This window comes from Syngnathus scovelli, chromosome 2 (genome assembly GCF_024217435.2).
Source record: "Syngnathus scovelli strain Florida chromosome 2, RoL_Ssco_1.2, whole genome shotgun sequence".
Taxonomy (NCBI): Eukaryota; Metazoa; Chordata; class Actinopteri; order Syngnathiformes; family Syngnathidae; genus Syngnathus; species Syngnathus scovelli.
In genome coordinates this window covers 6,859,253-6,883,610 of record NC_090848.1, presented here as the reverse complement: position 1 = coordinate 6,883,610, position 24,358 = coordinate 6,859,253, and the positions used below count along the sequence as shown (strand labels likewise).

Below are 24,358 nucleotides of genomic sequence, written 5' to 3'. Positions count from 1 at the left end.
TGCATGCAGGTTGATTGCTATTTGAATGCATGGATACCTCAACACAAATGATGGATGGTGTATGTCCATATGATATGAAAATCCTTAGTGCTAATTACGAGGCATACTCGCCATGGCAAGATGAATATAATACCCAGGGCATTTTTGAAGATATATTTTTAAGATTGCACCTCCTATTACATTGGCACCCTTGGAACAAGCACTTTATTCCTAGAAATATAAATCCAATGCAATAGTAGGTTATTGAAATAACCTACCTGACTTACAAAGAAATCGGACTAAAGGTTAATTTTCTTATCTTTTTTTTCAAATTGTTAAGCTACACTATGGAATTGCTACTGAAACCCAGTGAGATGCAAGAAGCTTTATAAAACCATTTGCATAATCTACATTGTGTTTCCTGTCCAGACTGATGTGTTTAGAAAAGACATGCAGTTGCACAGATAAAGAGTGCTAACACATCCATTTAATATGATGAAAGATCATATCGATTTAGCTACAGTTGGAGGGATAAACGAGCCTCGTGGTTTCTGGATTCTATTTTCAACGCCATCATCGTGTTTCACATTTGGCAGTTCATTCCTTCCTCAGCAGAGACAAATTGCTAGACAGCAGGGGTGAAAGATGTTTTATATGGATTTGTGTATTTCCTTTGATTCCTTAGCTTTTGCTTCAAAAGCATACACCTGTTATTCTTTGAGAAAAACACAAATCAAAAAAACAACTCTTTGCATTTTTATATGGTCTGATTGTTTCTCCTTCCATCATGAGCAAAATTCTCATGTACTGGGCTAAGATAAAGTCTGCAAGTTTTGCTTTGCACCACAATACGGTGTGCTGAAATCAACACAGGCTGACTGTCAACTTTTAGATATTTGATTCGGCTTCAAATTATTAAATTGTATCACCTTTACAAGTCAAAATCTTGATACAAAACCATCCAAAAATCTATTTCACGCTCGCAACTAAGAAAACCAACAATTGCAAAATGTTGAACAGTTCTTTTGATGCTCTTGTGTTGGGGGTCATCAAAACAGGAGGACCAACTGGTTGTTTTGAGTGCAAATCTTGCCTCCCAAGTCATTCAAAAGAAAAAATGTTGCATATGCAATGCTACTGGTAGCAGGCAAGCATTTCTTCCTATGCTTCTCTCTTCTTCTGGCAGTATTGGTGATCTGTGCTATCATGCTGACTCTCACAAGTGAGTCTTGGTACTGTGACAGACATCTGGTTTGAGGGAGAGGGACTCACGATTATCATTATGCGTAGTCTTCAGTGAGGACCACTTTGAGTATAATGCAGTAAGTTAGTATTGGCACGTGATGATTTCCCTCTCGTCAAGTGTGGGCTCATTTTTTGAAAAAACGTTACTGATATTGTCTCGTTTAACACAATCACACCACATAATGGACACAAAGCATCATTGTAATTAAAAGTTCTTTATTTCCTATTGGTTTTTGTTTTTTACAGAACTGGTAACACATATGATAAATTTGTAATAAGTTATTTGGCTCCCTTGATTATGTTATAAGGATCCTCAACATTTGTCCACATAAGGGTCAAGAGGAGTTTGTGAGCAACGTTTGTGTCCAGTCAAGGGCTAAAGCATGCGATCCACAGTAGGCACAAGTACTGACATGAACACACGCACCACGACACAAGACACGAAGGAACACAGCTAGAGGACACAACCTGACCGTCCTCTGATCCATTGCTTTCAAAGAGGATGAAGAAAAGAGAGAAACAGGAAAACAACATCTTGAATGAGAGGTGAAAGCGTTCAAAAAAGGGGTCAGGTACAGGAATTTGGCAGTATATACTATGTCCATGTTGTCAACATGGAGGCCAGCATTCTTTACGCACAGTAAAAGCAGAATTTGGGGAAGAACTCCATGCGCCCACTTTCAGTGATGATTTACACAGGAACAGGACAAAGACACAAATATAAAGGCAACATTCAGACAGACAAATGCACACAGACATTCTACAGCTGAAGAATACATCAGAAGGAGAATGATTTCACATTTTGCTCAAGAATAGTACGACTAAAAAAAGTGAGATGAGAGTTGAATGTGTGTGTTTAAAATTGGTTTCCCTTTTTAAATCCCAGAATTCAAATATGCAAAACAGTTGTGTGTTACAACAAAAAGGTAGTGAGCAACATTTGAATAAAAATGCACATTTAGGAATGAATATTGAAGTTTTGGCGCGGATGTTGCACCATAGCCGCTGAGGAAGGTTGTTACTTTAGTTATTTTAGGTCCAAACAAACACACACTTCTTTCTGTACCCTAAAAGAGCAGAGAGTAAAAATCTCATCAATGTGCTTGTTTCTGCAGTCACTTTTGCTTTGTCATCTCACATTTTGCTGCCCAAAGGCTCTGCAAAACCAGGTGACGAATGCAGGCAGTCATAGCAAGGGACTGGCAGTCTTTCCAAAACACATGAAACATTTCTACTCAGGCCATCAGCATACTAGGCCAAGGGAAGCAAAAATCCTTTGCTAGTGTTTGTAATTTTGGAAACATTTACACTTTTTTTTTTTTTGCAAAAGCTCGTGTTTGTATGGATAATAGCAGCATGAGCTAAAACTGCGAGAAGGCTTTCTTGCTCATGTATTATTAGGTAGCTAAGCAATGCTTCAGACAAGGAGCCACGGCTCTGGTTATGGTTCTTACTAGTATTTTCAACATGAGCCATGGTATGCTCAGTCAAGCTTTATCTTCTCTCGCAAGTGAATATGACAACACCTTTTGTTTTTAAAATAGAAATTATGCTAAATTAACTGTGTCCAGCTAGAAATAGCATTTAGCCCATTGTTAACTTTTAAAAGCATTACATTTTTATAAGCAAGTCAGCAATATAATGTCTGCTGTAACAAGTTTGTTCTTGGTTCTGTAAAAATGGGTTGAAACCATTTTGTAGTATTTAGTATTCATCAAAACTATGCTAAGCTAAAAAGCAGACGCCAGTTTAGTTGATACATTTACCCCAAGTGCAAAACCATCTCTGTACATCATTTTGGAAGAGTGATTAAGAATCTAGTGAGGCCTGACACATAGTAAATAATATGGTCCACCAACCATAGTTTAAAGATTCTGTAAATGAATAAATCAAAACACATAAATCTGCCCTAAGAAAGTGTTGTGGATGCTCACATTTGTGTAATATCTCACCCTCTGAATGAACAAAGACTACGAACAGAATGACCGGACAAACTGTGGCCAAGAAAAATGACATTTTCTTTTTCAAATAGAATAAATCTATCTACTCAGCTGAGCTCTAAAGAGTTAGTGCTTGAGTATTATGGCTTTTGTTTTATCATTTAACTTCTCTACATACATATATATTGTATATTATACACAGTTAAAGACACAAAGCCATGAAGGACATTTAAATAAATAAATAAAAAAATAAATAAAAAAATAAATTAAATAAATAAATAAAAATAAGAAAACCGGGGACGGGGGACTCCAAGTCATTTGCGTTCAGTGGAATGGAATTGTTCATTATTTTGGCCCTGTTGGAAGAAATAACCCTTTATTCGGAATCAACATTGGCACAGAGACTCTCATACAGCTGTTATTTTTGCTTTTAGTAGTTCAGAAATTATATTTGGAAAAATGTATAAGCTTGGAGACTTGGATACCCATGTTCCATATGTATAAAATCTAATAATTTTCAAAATAAAGACCAAAGTAGCTTTCAGATAAACTTTGAAACAATATGTATGTCTTTTTGTTGTCTTCTTAAATAAAAGCAAATTATAATACTTGGACCACACAGTTAGATAGCAAGCATGCGGCTATACAGTTTCATCCTACATGAACTCACGCACAGTACTGGACGACACACTTGCTTAAGAATTTCAGGCGTGGAAAGAGTCCTAGTAATTAGTAGTAGTCTTACGCTAACATCTGGATGACATTCTTTCCAATGACCCTCATGGAAAATAAATACCTATGTGTTTCATTTAGAAAATATACAGTGCATCTTTTGTTTGTTTTTTACCCCTTTCATTGTGTTAATAAAATGACAAATGACACCCATTTAAGTACACGAGATATTTTTGCTCCGTCTCTAAAACATGCTCTTATGTACAGTATTTTGTATAAACATGCAGTATCAACGTGGGATGAACTATGTACTATATAGGCAAAATTACACCAACGGGTTGCTTGATTGCTTCCATGTCGCCTTTTCTTTAGTGTTGTCAACACAAAAAAAGATGAAGAAGTCTTAATCATTGGCGGTTATTAAGAAAAACGATTAGCGTTTCTAAACCAAAATGCATTTGATTGACATTGACAAAGCACAGTCAACTGGTAGTTTTTGTTGTTAGCACTGGCGCAATTACACAGGTATCCAATATTTTAGTCATCATTTGAAGTGTTTTCACTTCAAAGAGTTATTCCAAATACAGTGAACAAAACACAGAACCGGGAATTAATGAAACCAAAATATCTCATTCCCCAGGAAAAAATAAATCGAATCATACCAAAGAACAGCGTACTACCTAACAGAAAAATTCCCAGTTAGTGCAATTAAATTCCGCTGTTTGGCACGCAGTGTACGTAAATCAGTGCCGTATTCCATACATTCCGATACACGTAACACCCAAATCATTGAAAGAGACACAAATCATAAAATACACACAATCAACTCTACCAATTATCCCATGAGTAATTCTTCCTAAAATTAACAATTAAAGCTCTGCTTTTGAACAATGTGTAGATGAAACATTTTGCATTAAAGTGCTTAAGGTGGGGCATAAATAAAAAAAGAAAGACAGTGATAAACAAAGAGAACAACAACACTAAGCGGAAGGCGTCCCTGGTAGTTGAAAATTGCTTATTTTGATACTTGGAAGGCTTGTCTCCTTTATGACTGTAGAACGGACGGTACAGCGGTGAAACCCTTGCGTGGAGTCCATGACTAATGGCAGTAGCTCTGAACGAGTGAGATACAACAGCGTTGGGACGGGAGGGCGATGGACAGCAGGCAGTGACAACACACGCCTTGTAAATGTCGTCATTGGTGGTATTGGTCAAGTCTCGGTCGGTCGTTGTCACCGCTCCGATAGTGCCTTGAATTGATATCTTGCACAGTCGAAGACGCATAAAACACACATTTTCTCTCATCTTGGAAACTGAAGATCTTTCTCCTGATCCACATGGAGAACAGCCTTCCCAAAAAGCGTTCAAGTGGTTTTTTTCCCCTCTAACAAACCGTGTCGAAAAAAAGGCGTGGAGTCTCCTCTCAGTATTCCTGAGACGATGGGTGAAAGGTGAACTAATCAAACAGGCAGTGTGTCTGTGGGTAACTGCTCATGTGCCTTCCACTACTTGCTACCCAACTCTAGGAATGTACGTTAACTGAACAGAATGGTCGAGTAAGATAAGTGGCAGGTGTGGAGCGTGGTGCATAATACACCCAAGGAATGGACCTGCTTGTGTTATTCCTCTATCATATGGCAGTATAAAGCATTTTTATTATTAAGCACTATCCTAAGCAGACTGTGTCACTAAAGGGAAAGGTACGATTATAGATGACGAATGGGTGTTTTATCCCCCCGCGTGCCAGATTCCCATTTCGCGCTCTATCTGTTCTTCATGGTCGACACTGTACTTTAAGTAACAGAACCACAATCCCAATACAAAAATAGATCTAAAGAAAATCAACACAGCATCTGTCCATCCTCTAACTTGTCGTCTTTTTTTTTTCAATGACATGATTTCATACATGATATTACTTTTTTTCCCCCTTTTTTTGCGCTATTTGGCATCATGATGAACTGTATCTATGGATCTTTTGAAAGATGGTAGGTAGGTGAGGCAGGGAATTGGGGGAGGATGTACATTTGGGACCAGAATATACATTGTGGACATGTGGGTCGTTCGGGGGCACCGTGGGAGTGGGTTGGGAGTTTACTTCTTGGCAGCCAGGGCTGCGAGGGCAGCATCCACCTCCTCCTCGGGCTGCAGTGGATGCCACTGAGCGATGGGACGTCGGGGGTTGGCCAACATGTCGGACCAGTGTTTCAGCCCGGCCCCGGTACCCTTGCTACCCACCCATATCTTCCCGATGGCATCGTTTTTACCAATCTTGTCGTAATCCAGCACTGTGATCACAGCTTGGATTTTCTGTTTTCAAAAAGAATACAAGAAAGTATGTCACAATCAAGGGAAGAAAAAACTTTTTTGTCATCAACACTGACTTACTCAACACTAAAACAACACCATACATATCTTAAAGTATTTTAGTGGCAGGTTTATGGTTTGGGGTGATTATTTTTTGCTGGAACTGGAGATAAGGTAGCGGTAATTACAAGCAGTTCAAAATACCAGTCAGTGTTAGCACAAAACCTGCTGTCTTCTGCTCGAAATATTCACACCCCTGGGGTGTGAATAATTTTGGGCTGGACTGCCTTGTGAAACCTGTTGCAAATAGAGTAGATAGTTAGGCCCCAAATTATTCAAACCTCAGGGGTATGAATAATTTCAGGCTTCACTGCTTAACCAGTGTACCTAGCTACACCTCAATAAAAATGCAAACGGGATTATTTCAGAGTTTTAATTAAACAACATGCCAATTTATTTACATTGTCTATAGTTTAGAGGCTATTAAGCAATAGTCTCCTTTCTCACCTGCATTTGTTCAAGAGGAATCTCAAAGCTGAACGATTCGTTGTAGTAAGGATTCAACGTGTTCTTCTTCACTGTTGTCTTCTTCTTCTTCAGCCTCTTTCCATTTTGCAGCAGATTAATCTTCACATAGGGATCTGAAAGATGGATAAGGAAATGAGCCATACATAGGGAATGCCTGCTTGACCTGCAATGTTGTGACATATCAAGAGATGGCGCCATAAATGAATTTGGGGAGGTGCCAGGTGCTGCATGGGCGGGACTGCAGAGTCTACATGTGATGCAGTCTTGTATAAAGTACCTGGGAGCGATGATTAATAGAAAATAACTTGTGTGTTTGTTCGTATGTCCTTGCATATAAGTTCAAACATACTTGCAAGCTAAATGCTACAAACAGCATTTGGCCTACATCAATATGACCAATACTTGTGAAAAATAAGTAAGAAAATATGGTTCATTAGTAAGTTAATGGTTTTGATTAAAGTGCATAATTTCAGTTTTTTTTTCCCACTGTTTTCAGGATTTTCTGTACGCTTACTGTACGTGAAATTTGTGTCAGATATCTTCTGATGTTGGGAGTCGCTGATGGGTACACTTGCCTGTCTTGTGTGCCGACACCGTGAGTTCGATTCCCGCATATGACGGTGTGTGTATATCAAAAACCAAAAATCTTCTGATGTCAATAAAGGTGCCAAAGAACTTATACTGTACAATTTAGAAGGAATGACTCTTGCTTTACAAACCTGAAAGCCCCCCCACGTCCATTTTCTTCAGGTTCTTGGCTTCCAGAATGCAAATTGTGAGTTTACCAGCAGTGGGTACATAACGAAGAGAGATGCAAATGTCTCCCAGCTTCTCCGGCTGTTTTAAGAATGAAAAGAGAAAGTTAAAACCTGCTGCCATGAGCATGAGAAACAGAGGGAATCATTATTCATCCTTAAGTAGTGTTTGGAATACTTTATAAAGAAGTACAGGCGGCTTGGCCACTGAGCAAGATGACCATTTTTAGAACTTTTAGAAGAATCAAGCTTCAGGATATCACGTTCCATCTTGATTATTACCTCTTCTTGGTCCGCGCTGTCTAAATCTCGCCACTCCTCGATTGGCTTTGCCAAGTCAAGGGTGTTCATGGGTATTTTAATCTCGCCGATAACGTCATGTTTTGAGAAGCGATCAAAGTCATAGACAGACATGACCAGAGTCTTTCCTCCCATCTCTTGGAATGGAATCTGGAAAATACAAACCAATCACAATTAAGTTATTCATAGCAACGTCTGGATACTTCGCATTCTTCCACAAATCATTACTGTTGACTGCAGCGCAGAATGACCTTAGCTGTGACTTCAGTCTGGACCTTACAAAGGGTTGGCTTAACACAGCTTCAGTAAAGCTAGTCTGACTTTGACAAGCTTTTTGAATTGTTTGTGTTGAATCACTGAGCTGTGTCAGCAGGCGCCAAAGGCGGCCCTCTCCTTTAATTTAATTCTCACCCACATTCTCCTTGTCGGCCACCTTCAAAATGTCTTCAACCTTTTATTGCCAGTGGATGAAAGAATGAGGGCTAAGCAGGCATTAAACTCTTAGAGGAAAATGAATCAATCCAAAGCCAGATCGTGACTGGTCAAGCTGACATATTCTTTTAAATAGTAATGACTACAATGAGAACTACAAGGCTTACCTTAAAGATGAAAGTCTCATTGAAGACTGGGTTGAGAGTTTTCTTGTGAACCTTAGTGTCAAACTTCTTCTTCTTGTCAGGTAGGACAAAGACCTTGACGTAGGGGTCAGAGGTGCCACCACTGTCCATGGAGAGGAGATCGGCAGCTTGCAGGATTCCCACTGTCAGCTAGAAATACATTTGAGTAAGAGTCAGCATAGATGATCCTCTGGATCCTGATATTTGATCAGGTCAAGAGCTGCATAAAGACTATGATAAGAATGTGATGCTGAAACATTGTCCGAAATACTTTGAATGTTGCCACCTTAAGCAAAGTTTCACGAACCAATACATTGTTTTTATGCTTTGACATTGGAAATTGGTGGAGAACTGGAATGATATGACCTCCAATCATTTTAATCCACACAATTCTTACTTGCTTCCACTCTCTTTGTGAGTGTTAATGAAACTGATATTCTTGCCTTGTTCTCCTGGAAGTCATAATCAATGGAGTACTGCAGCTTTCCCAGTTTCTCTTTCTCCTTCACCTCCTCTTCTTTTTCATCTCCAGTCAGTCCTGGTTCAACATCGTCTTCCTCGTCATCATCGTCCTGTTGTTTCTGTGAAACAGAGGGGCGGAAGGCAATAGAGGAAATAGTGAGCAGATGTTTTAAAGTCTCAGGTCGTGCTGATCAACAACCCTTGGCCATTAGCAGTCGGGTTAGTCACAGCACCTACCTGTCACTTACCCCTGCACACACAGGTGTTACTAGTGCGATCTGTTCATCGATGACCACGGTTGCAACCTGACTTGATTTCACTATTTCTTGGGTGACACCATTTGCTGTTAGTTAGCTAATTACTTTGTTTATTGGTATTTCCTGTCTAGCATTTAAAAATGAGGCGATGAAGTTGTCCTGACCTAGAAAACACTGAATTAATACATGGGTTGGGATTATAAATAAGAATTTTTTTGGGGTTTATACACGCTCTGAGGTGTGCATCCACTCTAATAACCAAGCATGCAATAAAAGTAAAACTTTCAATTATGTTGAAAAAATAGATCCCATATTAAAAAGGATTGTTTGAATATTCATATGAAAATGGTCTACCAAAATAATTATAGAAAGTCAAATGTGACGTGGAAATCCAGACGATGTTCCTGTTTCATGCCATTTGAAATAAAATGTAGTTTTTGGTCCAAGCTGAGAGGCACTGAAGGACAGAGCAATGGGGTAACGGCAAACCACGCACGCAGTGATTTCTGATAGGGAAAGCTATCTGGACTTCAAAAAAAAGATATCATTCCTTGTGGTTGTTTAGCTTCAGACATCCTCACACATTTTCTCGTTTACGTTGCCATCGTCAATATCTGTCCTGGGTATTATGATGAACATGGTATATGGCATTAGCCATATGATTGGCTCCAAGGAGTCCAAGCATGAGTACTGAAACAGAAGTGATCAAGGATGCAAAATCGTTCTGTGGGTTCGGGAAATCAAAACTACTTCTGCCTGCAGGTTGGGAGCAGGTCGGCTGAGAAAATTACAAGCTAGTTTATCAATTGTTTCTTTCGGTTTGATAGTCCGACTGCCCAAGCTAAATGTCCTTTGGTCATGCTTCCTATTCTTCGAGCTTTGGTGGTTTGCTCTTAACTCGTCCTTTCAGTTTGGATTCAAGTAGAGAACTGCTGACTTTTCTATGGGTGTCATCTTGAGTAAACACTGATGTCTTCGTAAAAAACGGACGGTCCAGCTACTCTCTGGTCAGCTGAAAGTGTTGAGCTGGAACAGGGCGCATACACAGATATAAAAAACATTCTCACTAGACTCATTTTTGTCCCAATGCAGGCAGACACTTGCCTTGCTTGCATGCAGTCTATCGTGCATACTTGGTAACTCACACCCCCTCTTGTAAACTCCCACGATTGTACTTATTTGTGGCATTCTCTATTTCTGTGGAGGTCAATGCGTTTCATTCAATCATGCCAGGCCGCAAAATGCAGGGTATGTTTCTTTCTGATGGTCTGATGTAAATGAATTATCTTGTAGCTTGAGCATGGGCAGTTTGAAAAGGGCACATTTTTGTCAGGACCAAAAATGTCTGAACTCATACTGCTTTGAGAAGATCCACTTTTCCCCAAACTCCTGGGGAGGGCTCTGGGATAGGGACATGATATGTCTGGATGCATGCCCTTTGCTCACCATGGGATCAAGAAGTGGTTTCACTGCGGTGTCTTGCCTCATCTTTGAAATCAGGATTGTGAGTAGGGCACATTTTGGGCAAACATTCAGGCACACCATCTCTTTCGCATCTGTCACCTTATATGTCAGCAGCATGGGTCATCCAGGAAAGTTACTCTCAAGTCAAGTTGTGGCCATTCAATGTTACCTACTGCAAGGGCGTACGCTGGTCTTTGTCAAGAGATACAAAACAAACAAGTCTGATCCGTCGTGGAACTCTGAGCATGTTTGCACGCGAGTGGGAAGCCAGTGAGTAAATTTCAGACCTCAAGAGCAATTAGTCGTGAGTCATTGACAACCTCTTTGATTTGCGTCGCGCTTTAACGGCCCATGATGGTGCAAACAAGCCCATAGTTCACTGGTGGGTTGCGTTTGTATGACATTATCCAGCTTAGCCCTTGCACATGCATGTTAGTGATCACTAGTGAATTGCCGAGTGCACTAGTCATTCAAAAGGCTCAATCAAAGGAAGGGTTTCATAATCATTTCAAACCATTTGCATTAAAACATGTCTTTGTTGGATTTCACATATCCGAAGAGAACCGTCGTTGTATCAAGACATAGCAATTGGTGCGGCAAGTCAGTTCAGTGGATTGTGCGAAGCAGCTTAATTGCTCCCAAAGATTCCTCAAGCACCAGCAGCGCCTAAGCTTGCAAAGAGCTAGGAAAGCCATAGCACTCATTGACATCATCACTGCAATCCATCCCCTTCAAGCCCAGCCCGCCCACACAGCTCCCCCCTCTGCACTGGTCTGCGCTTACTCAGAGCGGCCAGAGAGGGGCGCCGCGTGCTATTAGACCTACCGTAGGCAGAGAAGTCCACCACAGTCAAGATACACGGAGCACATATAAGACACAAAGCAGGAAGGAGGAGAGCAGAGACAAAGGAAGAGATTGAACTCACAGCAGACACCAAAGAAGGGTAATCACAGCAAATGCAGTCAGCTAAACTGTAGGGAGTGAGGAAAATGACAGACACGCCAACCTCCTCATTAGCACAATCATATCTTGTGCAGCAGATCCATTGTGCCTTAAAATAACTGGACTTTTAGATGTATTGTTAGCCAACTGAATGAGTCGTCAAATCGTCACTGAGGCGTGCAAAAAAAAAAAAAAAAAAAAAAAAAAAAACCCAACCCAAAAAAGACCTGCACAAGAACAATTGTTGCAACAGCTATTTTTAGAATCACTCTTGAAAGGTTGTGAAAACAGCGTCAGGGCTGAGCTGAATACATGGGACATGTCATTTTCCACTCAAATCCCAAAGCACAAGTGAGAGAGTGTGAGAGAGAAGAAGAGAAAGAGCAACAATAACATTTATGACAAACACAGCACATAACAAAAGAAGAGAGAAAAAAAATAAAACAGATAATCACGGTTGAATCACGGCTGCTAAGTGTTATTTTCATCGGTGAAAAATACACTGACCTGGTTACAAAGCCACTGAATAGAGTCTTTGCTCTTCATCTACCGTATGCTGTCGTCAGTAAAAAGTCGTAAGAATTGTGTGGCCAGTAGTCCAAAAGGCATTAGAGCTGACTGCATAGTTTCTAGCGGTAAGAAATGAGGCCAATCCACAGCATTTGAAATTTTCTCCTGAGTCAGAGCTATGGCTGGCTGCACTCAGGGACATTGCGATCCCACTTATGACATCATCATCAACCATGCTTGACATTCTCTTGGATATTGTTAAAGATATGCCGCTGAGTTCGGTCATATCTTTAACAATAAGGGTTAAGAGAATCAAGTCTTTGGTGAGAAGAATGAAGTCAAAGAAAAGAAAATGCTATTAGTTAGGATCCAAGTTTAAGGAAAAATCATTCAAAAGGCCTTGAAACCTAAATGCCAAGGTAGAAAAAGCTGACAAAATTCTGTCCTCTTGGAGAACTAGCAACTCACCTGATGATTTGGAAAATCAAAACCGTTTGGCCTAAAAAACTATCTGTTCCTTATTTATCAATTACAAGGCCATATTATATAAACTTGGCTGGGGTCAAAGACTTATTAACCGCTTAAAAAATCCCCAAACTCTCCCACAGTGTCTTATACCTCTCCTCCTTTGAGGTTCTTCATCCCCATGTCACCCTTTCCCTTCTTGCCCTTCTTGTTCTTCTTCTTCTTGCAGCAACATTTCTTGACGATGCAGAAGCAGCACGTTAGAATAAGTAAAGCAGCGACCACAGCAATGGCAATGATGGCCCAGGATGGCACTGTGGGTGGTAAACAAATCCAGGTTATAGATGAAACATTCCTAGTCCGAGAAGAAAGAAACAAATACTTTGACATTTGACAGACCACTCGTTTAGTCAGGTCCGTGTCATGCTCTGGGCCAAATAGATTTTGTAAGAGGTGCCACGCTTGTGATTAGATTGAGGGAAAATTAGATTTCTGCGCCATTAGGGGGGGCAGCCACTGATCAATAGTGAATAAAGTCGTTATGAGGCCGCCAATGCCTGCGGCTAAAGCAGAAAATCCAATTCCAAAACGACTGCTTCGTCATCACAAGTTGATTGGAAGTTGGTTCAGTACTCACGTGGGATCTTATCGATTTCATTCAGAAACTTGTTTTTGATCTCGTCGAAGGCATCGTTCTTGCTGACCGGCTCGGTGGAGTTGTCTGCAGAGACCAGCGCGACAGGGGCAGGAGTCACAGTCAAGGCACTGGCCCCTGTTGGCTTGGCAGCGACCATGGGCGTTGTCTGGTGCTTGAACAAATTCCACTTAGTCATTTAGGCTGCACACAGTCCCTGGATTAAAAAAAAATCAGGAAAGTAGCCATTACCCCGTTGTCTCGAGTGCTTTGTTACTGTTAACCATGCACAGGTACTCTACATTCATTGCACTTACTGGCAAAACAAATGCATGTTTGTAGTTCTGTTCATTTATTATTAGCAAAATGGCGGAATGGGAGATTACTGAGACCAAAGAAAAACAAAACAATTATTCCTTCTTGCTTGCGTAATTTGAGCTTTGTGGAAACTGAGACTCCATCAGAAAACATTCTGGGTTTGGTACTAAGAAAGGTTTCTCACAAATAAATACAATGCAGAAACCCTATGAATTGTAAGGGTGCTCGATACTATAGGCACTTGTTTTACCCCTTAATCTTGTGTTACGTTTCAAAATAGAATGTCAGTCTCAATGTCACACATCAAGGCAGAAGTGAGCGTGAGAGTGAAATTTAAAGCATTCATGCATAGCGGCCGCCACAGTGGACAGTTATTCAAAAGCTGATCTCTCGAAGCATGAGTACGTACAGTATGGATTAGAGATGTGTCATCTCATACACTCCCACCCACTAGTCAGCCAGGAATTTTTGTTTCTTAAAGCCTGGGAGATGTTAAAAAAATGGAGGAACCAATCAACAACCAAGGTGTGTCATTGCGGAAAAGTCTTTTGTGTGTGTATATCTAAAGTTTGATTATAAAATTATGATTTATATTTACATAATATATTTATTGCTTTATTATTATAATTTTATTTTGATTAATTTTGCTCACGTTCAAAATAAAGAACAATCAATCAACTTTAATCTACAATCATCAATCATTGGGACTGTCAACCAATTTTGTTGAATGTACCAATTACAACAATTGGACAGAAATATTCCTTTTCTGCCCTCAACATTTTTGGGAGTGTTTTAAAGATTTAGTCACAGGTCAAAGAGCTTTTGGATATTGGATAACATATTTAGGATGCATTTAACAGCATTAGAGCATGTTCAAATATGTGAATTAAACATTATTAAAACAAAGTATTTTATAGTTCACAGCTTTTTTTCACCGTTTTATAAAAAAACAATTTCATCAGGTAATGCTCAAACACAAGTCGGCCAACCCGAAGAGTAATAAAAACCCTTCCTGATGGAGGCTGCCTTAATTAATGCGTAAAAGGGTCGAGGTCATTGCTGGCGTATTAATGAGTAGAATGATAAATCGAGGTGCTTTACAAATGCATGATGAAGCCATTTCTATTCTCAGAACCCTTCGACCCGACACCATTGCATCCATTTTTACCAAGAGAAGCGTCATACTCTGAACAGCGATTGACTATGACAGCCTGCGCTCCGGTCTGACACCGTACTGGTTCCAACACATTTCACAAGGCAGTGAGGTCAGTGGGCAATGGTTTGAGCTGACTTGGTAACAATATTTAGGAGAAATAACCATCAATAGACATCACTTTTGCTTTGTTTGCTTGTCACCTAATGTTTCAGCCAATTGTGCCCGACCATGAAAGGTGTTAGGAGAAACAAAAGAAACATGCACACACCATTCTGCCGTCGTGTTTTTCCCGCGCCAAGCAAATGTTCAATCAGAGCTCTTATCGGTTCCAGAAATCACAGAGTGAACAAGTGCAGCTGGAAACGACCTGCCGACACACTGATGACTGATTGGGCCGAGAAAGATGACAAGAATAACAAGAGTTGACTCTTGACGTTATTAACGTCATGGGGATATGGGAGAAAAAGCAGAATTTTTCCATTTCTTAGGTGCCAATCCTCAAGTTACTGCTGCAGTTTCAGCCGCCATTTATTGCCACATATGAATTATTCAGATTGAGCCCGACAATGAGGATGAGCTCATGTCACTCACGGTCACCCCAACATGTCTTTAAAACTACTTATGCTGACATTCTACCTGAGGGGGAAATGAAATATATACGTATAGTACACATTTATTTATTAAATCCTATTTATATTCCTTTCACATCAAAGTATTTCTGGTGGCTCAGAATGTAGTCAAACCAGACCACTTGTATTAACATTTACTGATATGGGCTCAACCATTTGTCTCCCCTGCTCTGAGGGTGACAGCAAGGACGGACAGAGAGGACTTACGTTTTACGAGTGCCATGAGAGACAGCTTTTAGCAACCGTCCTAGAAAAATTCACAATTTATAGTTATCAAACTTCACGAGCCAATTCCAAAGCTACATGTACACACTCCCAGTTCATGGGATCTAGCGTTAATGTTTGCATGTTAATATTGGATAATTAAACCTCAATATCAAGTACTGCCAAGGTTCTCCAAATAGTTTGGTCCATTATTTTACTGCTTCAATTATGAAGCCAAAAATAGCACATCATCAGTAGATGTTCATGACAATTTGGTAGAAGAGAAAACAAGGTTTTTAACAATCCATCCATTAGACATGACATTTTATGAAAACCGAAAATGGGAACCGAATAATGGTGCTGCAGGAAATGTCAGAGGATCTCCAGAGTGATTATGATGGATCCTCTGGGTTCCTTGAACATTTGTATAAAATCTCGGCAATCCATCAAAGACACTGCAGTCTGCTGAAGAGGCAGATGGATAATGAGAGACATTGCTTGGAGCTAAATCATATATGAATAGGTAAAAGAAAAGGAAGGACAGAGAAGGATTTACAAACTTTTGATTTAAAGGTGTTGGACAGATGGGAAATTTGAATTTTGACCATGGAGCAGAAAATTCAATCGTTACTAGGTCTCTTCTGATAGAGCTCAGATCAAATGTTATCATGAAAACTCAATTATGAAAGCATATTATAGAAAACATGGAAACTGGGATCTTTCAGCATTTTTAATATCATCTTGCTTTGCCACTAGTACTTCTGTTGTGCAAGCAACTTTTACCAATTAAAGTCATAATAATTAAAAATTACGATAGAAAATAAAATTTGAACCGAGTAATTGCATTCCAACAGTTTTAAGACAGCGCTCTTGTTAACATGTCCTAACCCCTACAGCTACTTTATTTATTATGTGTACATGATTGCAAATTATTGCTCACAGCTGACAGCCTTAACCTTGTGTACCGTAACATTCTTTTCATTTGATAAACACAAACGCAGTAATCGACCAGCCTTTTTGCTTCATCGCTATTACAGAACCCATTTATGTGGAACCGATTATATTGTTAAAACTACCATAACAATATGAGCTCACCCCGGCTCACTTCTTTCTCATCGAGCCTGCGGCAATAAGGACGGACAAGTATTTGTTCTATTGGTGTAAAAAGGAAGAAAAAAAAACCCAGACCTGCATTTGCGCAATAAATCTTTGTCAAGAGGCCTATTGATTACACAGCCTTTCCCGACAATGTGTTATGATTCATTTGAGGTTTAACTCAGGAGACAGCAATCATTCCTGGCAGACACAGCAAGCTTTGAGGTGGTTAATAAAGCTTTTATGATGGCAGTTTTTTGGGGTATTTGCCTTATGTCCTGTGGAGAAAAAAAAGTGTGCCCTTTGAGGCTCTGCTTTATATTATCCAAATGCTGTTGCAAGATTTGTCCACGAATAATCACAAGTTGCCATCTTGAATAGACAAAACATTAAATAGGATAGATAGGAGATGCAGCCAGGTCAACCTTTCACATAAATTGCAGCATCTGCATACAGTATCTATAATAAATCCAATATAAAAGACCTTCATGTAGATAATGTGGCTCTAATTGTCACAGAGAGACTTTATAGACAGCCTAATAGCGTCCAGGTTGGGACCGCAAAGTGAAAACAACCCAAGGAGGGTGAGTTGAAGTCATGCAGCTGTTCTATTACACAACAACAAGTACCCTGCACAGCAATTAATTAACTATTTGTCCTTTGTTTCCCCGACCCTGACAACTTCCCTCGACACTGCTGTACACAGCTGTCTGCAAGTGGCCAATGTGTGTGCCGATTAGTGTGCATGTCTGTATGTGACATACAATCTTGAATTTCCATCCATATAAAACCCCAAATCACGTTAATCCTCACTTTCCTACTGGCTTCTGTCAACAAGAACAAAACTGGCCATAGGACTCGCGGCTGCAGCTGAAGGCTACATTCAGGAGCAGTGAGGCGGCAAATTAACTATTGAATATTAGGCAGTGTGAAAAGGTTGCCGTATTCAAAGGGAGACAACAGCAATGGCTGCTCGGCTCACACAGGTCACCAGACGAGCAGGTCCATCAAAGATAAAGATCTGTGAAATGTGATCTGTTCAAATCATCCAGCCCACGCTGACGCTACTGCCATCTATGACATAGTGTGTGACATTCACCTCAACTGCCCGTCCGCCTACGTTTCGTCCAACTCTCACTAATTTGATTGCGATGGTACATTGGTTCTTGGAAACTACAGTTTATCACTGATTTCGCAAAATCAAAATGATAGGGAAATTATCACAGATGGTCCATGTGGATGCTCTAATTTTGTGCTAGTACTTTTCATGTTGAAGAACTTTTTTTCATCCAAATCTCATTGGGCTCTTTTGGGTACAAAGCTACATAAAGCTGCAACTTTTGATATACGGTCGTGCCGACCCAAATCGGTCCCTACCGACTTTAGTTAATAAATTAATTTTTACAATGATTCAGCGGTACTGTCCCACGCAGTTGTCACGTATGAATGAAATCCGATGACATTCACCGCACACGTTTGCTGAGGGCCAAATCTGTCTGCCTGTGTCTTGATCAAATTCCTCAAATTCACCTGCACCACAAGTTATACCTCATTTTAGCGAGTCTAAAATCTAGTCTACTTTCCCTAACCAAACTGCCAGATGGGCTGGGGGCAGCAACGTGGTCCAGAATGCCCACCAAGGCACAACATGGCCCTAAATACTGTAAAAAAAAAAAGACTTGCCCCAACACAAAATGAAATGCGCCTGTTTTCACACGGAGCACACGGGCTCCTGTCTACAAAAATGAAGGACCTCAAAGTCCGTTGCTTGTCTCAACTCTGTCTTGACCACATATGTAAGGATTATTAGAAACATTTAGGAAATTGGAAAGGGAGATGGGGAATCACACTTCTTTGCTGACGATCAGAAGTGGAGGAAATGCTCAAATTCGGTCTGATTATTGGGATGTGTACACTTTGCTTTATATCTAGCACAGAGAGCATTGATCAAATCAAGAACGCAGAGTTGAGTTAATTTGTTTCAGTTACAGATAATTTGCACCTATGTTCCTGACTCTTGCTACTCACTCTCCAGTAATGCACTCTTGCTGAAATGGACTCGGAACTCCCAAAGTCGCAATGGTTTCATTTTGCTAACTTCTAATAGGATTACTGGGAGAAACTGATGGCTGCATGGCCCGTTATTTAACACTAAATTTTGAGATAGTGTGAGGCTCATGGTCTGAGCAGAGTGCATTCGAATGGAAGATAGATACTCCAATCTCTCAAGATAAAATACTCTTCTGCTTTCATCATCAACATTTATTACTATGCCCCTCTTTTGCTGATTCACTAAAGTAAGACAAGTATAGACACAACCTCTGGCAAATTCTGAAAAGCACATGATGCAAATCCTGTGCCAGATTCAAGTTCTCCAGCTGAGCAACATAAAAAACAAAACATTTTATGCTGTCACACAATGTAACAATTTAAACCATGAAATCAATCGAAATGCATAACGATGTGATGTCACCAAATGTTAGGATTTCAAGGACTGCATGTAAAGGATTAACTAAGATAACTTTAGTTATTTCTTCTGCAAACTCATTAAAATAAAGAATACACTAATTAACTAGGAAGACCACAAGCGTCGCAGAATTGATTACTGCATATTCAACTACGGCACACTGTATAGCTGCGTTTGCAACACAACTTATTCTACTTGATATATTGTATCTACATCTCACTTCATCCTCTCGGCAATTTGTTATTCTGTAAAAATACTAAATGAATATCTACAATGCAGTGTCTTGATTTAGAACATGGAAGTATTCAAGTCAAAATAATTTGCTATGTGTGTTGCTTTTACGAATTGAAACCTTTCAAGAACCTAATGCAATCTAATTTCTCTTTTTTTCTGGTGGCTCTCGTGAGGAAGAAGCGGTTCAGAAAATGTATGGATTGATATTTGATTGTGCTCTTTGGAATAAGTATATATAATTTGACCAATGTTATTGGAAGAGTTTGTCAAGACAAATTTTGGAAACCAAGAAGAGCTACAAAATGATTCTGTACTCCAACATATGATGTGTTTCCAGTTCACTGCAACACAGTGTTTGCTTACGCAACCATTCGGGGTCAGAAATCTACTTGGGCATCATGCCCCCATAATTCCCTCCGGGTTGCAAATATACTTGTTCAAGATGCAGGCACAGAGAACAAAAAAAAGAGCAACAATCCACAAGAAAAGATTGTGAGCATGATTCAGTGTGGCAGCTCTGTCAACATAATGCAATTAGTTCAGGAAATCCTGCCAGTGCCAGCACTGATCTGAGGGCAGTAGCCGAGATAAGGATGTCACAAAGGTGTCTTGCATATCACCTCACTGGAGAGCGCTAGAGGAAGGCCTCGCCTCGTATATCTTGCTGTGTGCTGACCCGAAGGGTGGTCCGGAGAGGCTTATTTACAAACGTGCTAGTGCAGATAAAACAACGCTTACTCTCACCTGCAGCTCAATGTGACTCAGCTATTGTCAGGAGGGGTTCTTGAAAATGGCTAGGAGATGTGCCTGAACTGGGCTTGAATGCTGAATGAGGAGATGTTGGGAACATTTACAGCCAGTTGCCATACATCCTCCCCCGTGGCCCTCAGCGCAACCCCTCTTTTCCATCCTCTGATAGGTCGATTCATTATTCTGTCACTGATAGAGTGAATCAATCTGTATGTAAAACTGCGTGGGGAAAATATAAGCAAGGGCAGGGACACTGCAGCACTGCAGATAGGCCATATGAAGATCCATAACATGGAGAGAGTTAAAAAAAAAAAAAAAAAGACTGAAGCAATTGGTGACGAAGACATGAATATAAAAACATCAACAACAGTGTCAGGCTTCAAAGATGCTACTTCTCAAGCTCACCATTTAACAAATGATTTCAGTTTTTCCTAATTCTGTATAAAGTTTCAGGGAGGTACTATTTTTGGTCTTTAGCAGTTGCCAGGCAACCAGTGGAGATGACAGGGAGATACAGAAAAATTGTTTTTTAAAGTTTTTGTACAGACAATCCAAAGAGCGTGATGAAAGAGGCACTACTTCATGTAAGCCAGGTTCTTTTGTTATTGTTATTTGGTTTTTATTGAATATAAATGTCAAACAATATTACACACCTATGTGTGCAGTCAAAATCTCTACCTGGAAAAGTAATTTTTGTTTTAAATGTGATGCAAGATGACATTTTTTAACGTGTGATGCTTATATTCACCTGCAGTTCAAGAACTGAAACAAAATTAATTGCAGAATCGGCACACTGCAATACAATTGAGTAATATTCTGCCGCCTTGCTCGGAATTCCAAGAAGTCTTTTTAACAAATGTTGAATTATATCTAAATTCATATTTTGCAGGTGCTAATTAGAAGTATAATAAAGTAATTACCACTAAAATCCAATAAAATTCAATGCGTTGAGAATGTCAACCTGTTCAACATGGCCGACAAATAGCTGTTACAGCGAGCCGGTCCATTCGGAATTTCACTCTGACATCTTAACACCACTCTGGGAGTGTGTGTTCGGAGAGGCAGAGCATGCTCCCCTCCCGTTAATTTCCCAACACAGCTCCATGCCCCCAGTTGCAGTGGCTACAGCACGCTCTCTGGCACTCCTTTTTTTTTTTTTTTTGGTGCTCTCTGACTAACTGAATGGCAGATGTGAACAACACTCTGGGTTTTCGAATGTTTGGAGTATAGCAGTGCGCCCTCGGAGTGTATTTCCGAACTAATCTCTCTAGTCTTTATGACTACATTCAAGTCGTTCCCTCTTTGCTTGATTTCACAAATATTTTATAGCATATCTAAATACACACCAAATATTTCTAAAGTCGAGCAAGTGTTATACAGTAAAAATGGCTATGTAGAGAAAAAGACTTGCTTTGGAAATACTTTAACCCATTTTTGCAAGTCTTTCATGAGACAAGCTGTCAGGCTTGTCTGGTTAGTGTTATGCTGTGCTTGAATATTTCCTCATCATGAATCTGGAAAAAGATCTCAGCAATTGTCACATAAGAGACAAGCTTTAATTTGTGAGTTTTCTGTTTTTGTTTTGAAGATGAAACTGCTGACATTGCACCATCAGCCTGGTGGCTAGTGATGGAAAAATGAAGCTTCAAATATGCTTCATGAACCAGTTGTATTATTTTACTCCTCTAGATAGCATTGTTAGTTTAAATAAGATATTTTATTTGTTGAAGATATTTAAAGTTGCTGTAATTTTAGCCCAATATTAAACAACTGGTTCATGAAGCAATTTGGTGACACATCTGACTTTGCCATTGTCACCAACAAACCAGGTTGGGGGAAAACAGCATGTGACATCAAGACAAGTGGTTCCACGAGGACTCCGACAACGATACAATAGAGACTACAAAAGAATCATTTGGAATGTGCTTCTATTCTTTCTTACTCATTGAGCAGACCAAGCTTTTGGGCTCCTGCTGTCTTCTCAACGGGAGTCAATTGAAGACAGAAATAAGATTGGTGAACCTCAAAGCATCCTCATTTTTCTGGGTTTGCATGAGAGACTCTGAGAGTATTTGTCAGTGTGATAGCCACAGGATGCGGCAGCCTGCGGTTCACACTTAATGAGCCTGCCTGAATGTTTTACAGCCAGAGAGCTCAGCATCAAACGACCCTCTGCTTCTTGCCACTGCAGAGGTAAACATATGTTGTAGCTACCAAATATAGGATCTTCTGTGCAATTGTTTACAATGCTTCAGAAAGTTGAGTGTTCATCTGACCACTCCAAATATCGGCCAATATTCTCTTTGAAGAAACTGTGCAAACGAAACCATATTTGCTTCACAAGCACATATATTCCAACCCTCCAGGCTCTCAGTAACACTACATAGTTATTTATAGGAATCGAGATTAATGTAGAAATGAATTTAATTCACTAAAATCTCTTCTAATGACAGGCCTAATGTGGAATTACAAGCAGCCCAAGATAGGCTTTGTCCTTGGTACTGTCACCTCAGTGCTGCCAGTGTTATATGTCCCATGAGAGACGTTGGGGAAAGAAAAAAAGAAAAAAAAGAGCATCCTGCAGCACTTTATAAAATCCCACCTCTTGTTCTCCCCTCTTCAACACAACTGTCAGCCTCCTGACTGCTTACAAGAATAAGAGCACATTTCCTGCCGTGTGTTTTGCTCCATAATGGCAAAATACAGTGGGGAGGGATTATTTTAGTGTCAGTTCTTTTAGCTCCACTTGGTGTTATTTCTCACTGATCAAGGCAATTTTGTGAGATGCTGTAATTCTCGGTGTCAAGCGAAGCATCTCTCAGCAGGACACGCTCGTGGACCCTCTTTGGGAAAGAGGCGTGTCATCTGTCAAGTAAACCAGATTGAGACCCCATCCCCTATCGCTTTTCTTGAGTAAAGTTTGCATCGCATGCATGGGCAACAAACGTGCCGAATGAAGTAGCACATGCAACGAACATCCCTCGGCAAACAGAAGCATTCAAATCCCATCACTCGATTCCTGACTCTTCAGAGAGAAAGTATCCAAGCATATGCTGAGAAGAGAGTTAAAACACACCCTTACCAGCAATACTGTGATTCCGTAATCCTATCCCCCACAACCGGCTATCCCATTCACCAAAGAGGCACTTAGGATTAATGATAAAATCTTTTTTGAATGTCCCTAGACCGCTCTCCCATCAGTACCAGCAACTGCAGTCCTCTCCACACCGTTTCCACTGCACCACTACTTAACCCCCCCCAGCACCCTCACCCACCCACACAGTCTTCTGACTACCCCCACCTTTGTTTCTTTCAGTCCCCTCCTCCTCTTTCTATCTCTTTCATGGATCCCTCAGCCCCACCGCTCCCTTCCCCACACTCTCTTTCCATCCCTCCCTCCACTCTAGTGCTCGGTACTCAGCTGATTTGCGATGCTGCTCACAAGGTGCTGTATGCAGCACTCTGCGTCCCGGTGCACGCGGGCAACCCAAATGCATCCTCATGCACTACGGACATGAGTGTTTCTCGCTTTTAACGACATCGCTGATCTGAAAGGCGATGGAGTTGCATTAGTATAAACAAACTGGCGGTTGCAAAGGAGTTGAAACAAAAAAAAAATAAAAAGATGAGACCTGGGCATAATAGGATGAAGATGAGAAGAAGACATTTGCTGGCTGCTTATCACAGCATCCGTAGGCTGCATGCTGTCTTTATACATTTATCAGTGTTATGTGATTGAGCACGCACCACTCCCACTGTCAACAGAGTTCCAGAGTTTGGACTCACAAGCACGGAACAAATATAAACAGAGGAAATGATGCATAAAAAAAAAACAGTTTTATATGGAGTTATTCAAATGACAAGCTCGCATTACAATATTTCTTTTTGCGCCATAAGAAAAATACATAAATCTAGCTTTTAAGCTTGAAAACTCTAAAATCTTAAGGCTCAGTCTGAACAATCTCCAAAGGCCACTCAAACAGTTTCAACTGCCTATTTTTCCTATTACAGTGGACAGGGCATGTATAAATCTGCTGGCTTAATGACAAGACGTGACACACTCATTAACTTAACACCAACGCTGAGCCAGACACTTTGGAACCCTGCGGGTGGAACAGTGTGTCACCAAGAATTATCATTGTCCTTTAAGTGAATCACCTTTCTTATTAGCTAGAAATGGGCACTTGGACCAAAAAATCAATAAAATCGCAATCTCTTACAATGAAAAAGCAGTAAGACATAGTGAGGCAACATTTTGTAATTTCCTAACATATAACTGCATACAGAGGAATCTACTTTGTATCATGACCAAAGGCTATATTGCATTTCTCAGAGTTGTATGAATTAGATATTTAGGATTGATAAAGGTTTTCGACTGTGCCTACACCCCAAATGAGATCATTCCGATTGCCGTTGTGTTACAAGTTATTT

The 24,358-nt window shown here is 40.2% G+C and overlaps 1 protein-coding gene across 3 annotated transcripts in view; it reads right to left on the bottom strand.

Moving 5' to 3' along the window:
- Nucleotides 1-1,423: 1,423 nt before the first annotated feature.
- The window catches only part of LOC125987987 (synaptotagmin-2), a 41,868-nt gene continuing 18,933 nt past the window's right edge, over nt 1,424-24,358 (bottom strand). Inside the window, exons 1-9 of one of the 3 annotated variants that reach the window (XM_049752675.2) lie at nt 23,010-23,183; nt 13,078-13,291; nt 12,594-12,754; nt 8,784-8,921; nt 8,323-8,490; nt 7,706-7,873; nt 7,388-7,505; nt 6,648-6,781; nt 1,424-6,143 (exon numbers count right to left, since the gene is read on the bottom strand). In XM_049752675.2, the coding sequence (XP_049608632.1) occupies nt 5,928-6,143; nt 6,648-6,781; nt 7,388-7,505; nt 7,706-7,873; nt 8,323-8,490; nt 8,784-8,921; nt 12,594-12,754; nt 13,078-13,273 (1,299 nt within the window). In that variant the 5' untranslated portion in view covers nt 13,274-13,291; nt 23,010-23,183 and the 3' untranslated portion in view covers nt 1,424-5,927. Of the gene's footprint in view, nt 6,144-6,647; nt 6,782-7,387; nt 7,506-7,705; nt 7,874-8,322; nt 8,491-8,783; nt 8,922-12,593; nt 12,755-13,077; nt 13,292-23,009; nt 23,184-24,358 lie in introns of those variants that run through there. The other 2 variants (XM_049752676.2, XM_049752674.2) reach the window with 2 other exon arrangements.